The 6,598-nt window shown below is 32.6% G+C and overlaps 1 protein-coding gene across 6 annotated transcripts; it reads left to right on the forward strand.

The window, feature by feature from the left end:
* Nucleotides 1-2,892: 2,892 nt before the first annotated feature.
* LOC139857723 (exocyst complex component SEC5A-like) lies at nt 2,893-6,375 on the forward strand. 6 transcript variants are annotated; one of them, XR_011762648.1, is made up of 7 exons: nt 2,893-3,521; nt 3,603-4,296; nt 5,057-5,246; nt 5,341-5,424; nt 5,530-5,656; nt 5,946-6,026; nt 6,181-6,375. XR_011762648.1 is itself a non-coding variant. In XM_071846550.1 (6 exons), the coding sequence occupies exons 3-6, from the start codon at nt 5,082-5,084 to the stop codon at nt 5,963-5,965; spliced, it is 396 nt and encodes a 131-aa protein (XP_071702651.1). In that variant the 5' UTR covers nt 2,893-3,521; nt 3,603-4,296; nt 5,057-5,081; the 3' UTR covers nt 5,966-6,375. The 6 variants fall into 6 exon arrangements, 5 of the variants coding, with proteins under 5 accessions (XP_071702651.1, XP_071702649.1, XP_071702648.1 ...); XM_071846550.1 differs by having other exon boundaries at nt 5,946-6,375; XM_071846548.1 differs by lacking the exons at nt 5,946-6,026; nt 6,181-6,375 and having other exon boundaries at nt 3,603-3,923; nt 4,125-4,296; nt 5,530-5,896.
* The last annotated feature ends 223 nt before the right edge of the window (nt 6,376-6,598 follow it).

Consider the following 6,598-nt stretch of genomic DNA (forward strand, 5'->3'; position numbering starts at 1 on the left):
ATTGTTCTTTGCACACGTTACTTGTCGAAGTACTTATTTACTCTTGCGCTCAAGGTGAGATCATAGTCCCACTTTTTACTCTTTTGAACTTACTTTTGGGATGAGAAAACATAAACGCTTCTTTTAACTAAGTGAACATAAGTACATGAAAATAAACATTCTACATACGAGTTTAGAACGAAAATCCTCAATTCGATTATCATTAGTTACACTTGACGGTGTAAGCGAGAACTTATGTTATATGACCATATGGGTTTGACAAACCCTCATTCGGACGGTTCGCTACCGCTATTCGGATGAAATATATTTTCGGAAAACAGTGTATGTTCTAACACTATTGTGATGGGGTACTATAGAAGGAAACGTTAAGCCTTGATAATTGGGTGCTCGTGAATATTAACTTTTAGAATGTATTACTATTTATCAATGATGCAAATCTTGTGGTTCGACTTACTTTTACTCACTTACTTACTTAAACCTATGATTTCACCAACGCTTTCGTTGACAGATTTCCTATGTTTTTCTCAGGTCCTTGAACATTAGGTGATACATGCTTCCGCTCATTCTTTTTGATACTTGCTTTGGATGTCGAGTATACTTGCATATGTGGAGCGTCTTTTGACTACTTTAAACTGTGTCGCACGTGTTTCATTTGTATTTTAAACATCGTTATGTACTAGTTATGGAAACTACTTTTGTAAACTTTGAAACATCCACACTTATGAAATGAATGCGACATATTTTCGGTCAAACTTTGTCTTAAAGACTTATGACCAGGTAATGGGACCTACGTAGACGGCGCCGTCAAACATGATTTGGTCGGGTCGCTACAATGTTAACGTTTTTTTCTTCATGTTTTGTGAAGTAAAATTTAGTCCGATTTAGAGTTTAGGGTTTAGGGTTTGGTGTTTGGTGTTTTGGGTTTATGGACCTAAACCCTAAACTCTAAACCGTTCGTGTTAAAAACTCAATCTAAATCCTAAATCTAAACCCTAAATCTAAACCCTAAATCTAAACCCTAAACCCTAAATTTCTAAACCCTAATATCTAAACCCTAATATCTAAACCTTAATATCCAAACCCTAATATCCAAACCCTAATATCTAAAACCTCAACATACGCTTGAAAAACACGATAATTGTTATATATTACTTCTTCGAGCATTTTCCCGTCAAAATAAAAACATTTGTCACAAAGTGTCTCTACTAAATGTTCATATTTTCATCCCATCTATAATGTTCGTGAACAAAGTTTTTTCAAAAAACGAAAAAAAAAAGTTTTTGCTTCCCCCCGCTTCCCCCCGATTGGTTACTTCCCTCTTGATCCTACCACTATATATATATATATATATATATATATATATATATATATATATATATATATATATTAATAAAATAAGTCTAAATCTTAATTAAATTAAATATAATTTAGTACTTAAAAGTAAAGTAATATAATCTTCTCTACCTTTTACAAAGCACATAGATTATTGTTGACATGACACTCTGCTAATCACCCTCTTAATTATGATTCACGTGTTTATCCCTCTTTTAATAAAATTAATTCTGATAATTACATTTAAAAACACGTGTCCATGTACTATTCGGCATCTCTACCATCTAAAAAATACGCAGAACAATAACCCACCCTATGTCTCTCTCTCTCTTTAAAATTGAAAAAACCAGATCCATTGCACCGTCGATTATGGCCTTGTGCCGCCGTAATAGAGCACGCCAGTACCACCAATTAATCCGTAAGGATTTTCTCCACCTAACGATATCAATTTTACATAATATAGTCAGAATATTTGAAATCGCCGATATTCTGCTTTTATCCGATGTTTTTGGTTCTAAAATTGGTACAAAAATCATCGTCTGTAACACCCCTCTATCTGATTTTCTCTCAAATTCTTCTTCAAAAAGAACCATGTTGAACAATCTTCAATTTTTTAAACCCAGAATCCTTATTCCAAACTGATATAGGGTTGTAATTTCAATCCTCGACTTCATCCGTCAATCATCGTCTCTGAATATATTATAGATTACAATCAATTGTGATTTCTATTGTGTTTCAAAATTCCTCAAATTGATCGTTCTAAACAGTACCAATCTTAATCAGATTAAAAGCTAAATTAATGAAAAAATCAAACTGTTTTTCTAAATCCGATTTGGGGTGTGCTTGGACGAAAGTAACTGGAGCTGGAGCTTATGAGCAGGAGCAGCTTATTTTTGAAGCTAGTAGCTGGAGCTTATTATTTTTTATAAATGTTTGATAAACTAGCTGGAGCTTATTTTTCAGTTCATAGAGTGTGTTTGGATGAAAGTAGCTGGAGCTGGAGCTGGTAGCTGGAGCTGGAGCTTATGAGATAGTGCTAGAGCTGGAGCTTATTTTTTAAGCTGGTAGCTGGAACTTATTATTTTTATAAGTGTTTGGTAAACTAGCTAGAGCTTATTTTTCAGTTCATAAGCTCTACTTTTTTTCATAAGCTACTAAAAGTAGCTTATTTTTTCAGAGCTTATGATTTTCATAAGCTCTACTTTTTTTCTCTACCAAACGAAGCTTATGACTTGGAGCTTATTAAAATCATAAGCTCAAGCTCCTATAAGCTTCCATAAGCTCCAACAAGCTCGTCACCCAAACACACCCATAAGCTCTACTTTATTTCATAAGCTACTAGCTTGTAGCTTATGATTTTCATAAGCTCTACTTTTTTGTCTACCAAACGAAGCTTATGACTTGAAGCTTTAATAAGCTCAAGCTCCCATAAGCTCCAATAAGCTAAGCGCCAAATAGAAATTTCACTCATATTAAATTTGAAATTTCGTAGCGTATATGTCTCAACGATTTGAAAAACTGTTTGGTATATAGATTTGTTTATCATTCTGTACCTGATTATTTATTTATTTGGTCAATTTCATATCATCAAGTATGAAATTGTTGCTTATAATAATTATTATTAGAGATAATCAGAATCATTATGTTAGCTGTTTATTTTTTTAATTCGTAGAATTTATATGAGTGAATGTGATAATCATTGATTTATAGTACCAATTATATGTACTTGATTTATTTTGAAGGTTTGCTTTATGGCTACGAATTCATTATTTAGTTTGTTTTAGATATGCTGATTAAAGAAAAAAATAACCCTTTTTAATTGTTTCGATTTCACTTCGCCAATCGGAATTGGTGTGAACAGGAACTAATGTTCTTAAAGGTTGGTTGATTTCGTTCTCTGTATTCACGCTGAATCTTTTGACGAAGTTGAAGCTTTGAACCTAAAAAGGCCATTTTTATGGTGTGCGGTAAGTCCTGATACAACTGGCCCGCACAAAATCCCTGATTGAACATATTGTGGTGATGTTTAATTAAAATAATTAAACTTTGTTCGCTAATTGTATCGAAAAATAGGTTTTCATTTGTTGTTAATTTATTTATGTATTAGCAATTTTTTATTCATTTGATATGTGACTTTTAGGTTTTGAAGATCAATTGGCTCCGTTAAGAAATCATATGGTGACGATAAGGTACCTTTTTACCTCAATTACTAAATAACTTTCTTTCATGATTTGGAGTTAAACTATGGATCGTTGTGAATGATATGCAAGGAATTCTGAATCAGAGGGTCGGATGATCATATGCATTTGTATCGTAAAATGATTTCGAACAAAGTTGTTGATGATGATATAATTGAGAGTAGTATTGGATCCAGTATTAAACAACTACTTATATAACTACAACATGTGATATCTCAAATGCAAGTGTGGGTGTCATTAGGTGGTTGCGTACATTGAGTTGACATCACGAAGTTTATCATGATCTGACTCGGTTAATTCTCATCCTTCGAACTTCATCACTTCTCTGTACCATGAAAGTTAGGAGGTGTAAGTTTCTTGGAAATGCGGAATAGTTTCATATAATTAGTATGTGTAAGTTTCTTCATTACAAGTTATTATAGAAAATTAACTAATCTTGGGAGTAATTGGTTATGCGCTTTGGAGCTGATCGTCTAATTATAATGACTTGAAAATACATTAATTTATCTAAGTACATGTATAACGACTTGAATCTGGATATGATTACCATATGACAGCTGTTCTAGAATAGGAATTGCTGCCTTTTTTTTGCAGAGGCAAGGTACTTTAGAGATTGGTGCGAAAGTGAGTTTGTAAGGCTTATTGGAACAAAAGGTATTACAAAACCTACAGTAGTTACTGGCATGTTAATTTGCATTTGACCAATGAGGTATCCTGGGAAGAATCAATGAGTCAACTGCACTTGCCTTTCTCTAGGAACGTTTTGGTATTGGCCTTCTACACGTTTATCTCACATAGAATAATAAACTTTATGATTTTCCTTTCAACTCAATGGTAGGTAAGGATCATGTATTGGTCTGTGTTACATATTTTCATGTCGTGTTGTAGCAAAATGGGCGAGTCAGGCGGGCTGGGTAATAGGTTGACCCAAGTCCTGTCCGGGCTGACCGAAAACACTTCATCCAAGAAGGTCATTTTTCTATTAAAATTTTACAAATACAAGTAATTATGCCAATAGTAGTACATTATACATATTTTTGAATATAGTGATGTTGGGAGCCTTTATAGATTAATATACTTGAGGTCACATTCAGTCCAATTCCTATTGGTATAATTTTACCCGATCGACAAAGGCATGCATCACAATATTAGGTGCATCACAGTATAGACTGCTGCTGATTTTTAATTATTACAAGCATAAGTAGTTGATCAAATTTGGATATGGATGTTGAAAGTAAGAAGTTGTTCTTGAAGTTGTACCTATACACTTAAATTTGTAAATGTGGTACTCTCAAATACATACCAAGTTATATGACTTTTTTTAACTACGGGCTCTTAGATATCCATATCCATATATTGTTTAAACAAAGGTTTTGAACATAACTTATATATGAATGTGAGTATATCTTGCCCAAATAGTATAGGTGACAATTATGTTTTTTCTTTTTCTTTCACTCTTATGTGGATATATTTTCTTATAAATCTAATCACCTATGTCCTAATTTTTTTTATATTTATTACCTCAGGGTGTATCTGATAAGTCTCGGTTTTATGAATGGTTCGTCGAAGGTAGATTCACAACCAATAGATACGGGTTCCGAAGAACTCGATGCCCTTCGAGGAAGATACATACGAAGATTAACTGCTGTAATTATCCATCACATACCAGCCTTCTGGAAGGTTGCAGTTTCTGTTTCAAGTGGCAAATTTGCAAAGGTAAATTATTTTTTATCATGTTAGGTAAATTATTACGAGTAATTATTAATTTTCGATTATGCTACTACCTTATTCATTAAGTTTCTCATAATAGGTAGGAGACAAAAAAAGTTCAAGTCACTCTCTTGATGAAGTGTCTGGAATGATCCATAATACTATATCAGCTTTTGAATCAAAGGTACATTTTATTTGATACGTGTTCTTATGAATCTTTCAGTTGCACTATTTGACAATAGATATATATTTTCTTATATCGTTATCCATTATGATATTAATTTTCCAGGTTCATAACACGCTTCTTGATCTTGAAGAGTCGAATATTCTTCTTCCATACATGAGTGATGCAATAACTGATATGTCTAAAGCTTGTGAAGCTTTTGAATCAAAAGAATCGGTACCTTCAGTTGCAGGTATCTTGATTATGAGTGCAAATTTCAAACAAATTTCAAACCTGAACAAGATCAGTTTTTGGATTCCTTTTTTTTTACTCGGTTGCAGTTTTATCTAGATGAGGACTCTGATAAATTTGACGTTGCTCTCCAATCTTATTGTGTTTCTCAGCTCTTTGACTATTTTTTTTTTTTTTACTTAGTAATACTGATATTTTTTTTATTATGTTTTATTACACCTGTACTAAATTTTATCTCTTTTTTATTGTCTTTGATCTTATTATTTGTCTCTTTTGTTGTTTAAATAAAGGTTATAAAGGTTATTCTTGATATTCTGGAATCGCTTTCAAAGCCTGATATTAACTCGATGCTTTATGAGTTTGTATTTCAGGTTAGGTAGTCTTACTTAAATATAGATACTGAATCTTGATGTTGTGTCCTCATGCAGCTCCTTTATGAATTATATTTAGATTGGTTTACTCACAAGTGGCTCTACCATTAATCTGCTTAGTACAATAAAGTATTTTTTTTTTTTTTTTGTCAAGGTACAACTGTTTTTTTAGAAGTGAAGTTGTTATATCATCAATTATCAAACTGTTGGTTTTAGAATTGATAATGCAAAACCAGCCACTTCGAATTAGATCTCAGCATAAGGTTTGTCTTTTTGTAGGATTCAAGTTCCTGCTGTATTTAATTGGCAATGTTCTTTGTGCTTCTGTGCAATAATTAATGTATGTCTTTTCCTCCTCAAGATATTGTAATCGCACATATTTTAGGTGTTATATGTCTATCCAATAGTAATGTACATTAAGTATATCTTCATGTATTCGAGTATATATATATATATATGCTCATTTTTAGATTTGATGCACTCTGCAAACCAAGCTTATGGTTGCTATCAGTTATCACGGTTCCGAAGTGGCAATTTAGGAACCTTTAAATGGAACATGCGTACCATCCATA

Source organism: Rutidosis leptorrhynchoides, chromosome 7, assembly GCF_046630445.1.
Source record: "Rutidosis leptorrhynchoides isolate AG116_Rl617_1_P2 chromosome 7, CSIRO_AGI_Rlap_v1, whole genome shotgun sequence".
Classification (NCBI taxonomy): Eukaryota; Viridiplantae; Streptophyta; class Magnoliopsida; order Asterales; family Asteraceae; genus Rutidosis; species Rutidosis leptorrhynchoides.

Excerpts from the sequence above, each read along its gene's own strand:
- LOC139857723 (XM_071846549.1), top strand. The coding sequence starts at position 5,082 with ATGAATGGTTCGTCGAAGGTAGATTCACAACCAATAGATACGGGTTCC. Across the intron at positions 5,247-5,340 it reads CAAGTGGCAAATTTGCAAAG|GTAGGAGACAAAAAAAGTTC; the intron begins GTAAATTATTTT and ends TTCTCATAATAG. Across the intron at positions 5,425-5,529 it reads TATCAGCTTTTGAATCAAAG|GTTCATAACACGCTTCTTGA; the intron begins GTACATTTTATT and ends TTAATTTTCCAG.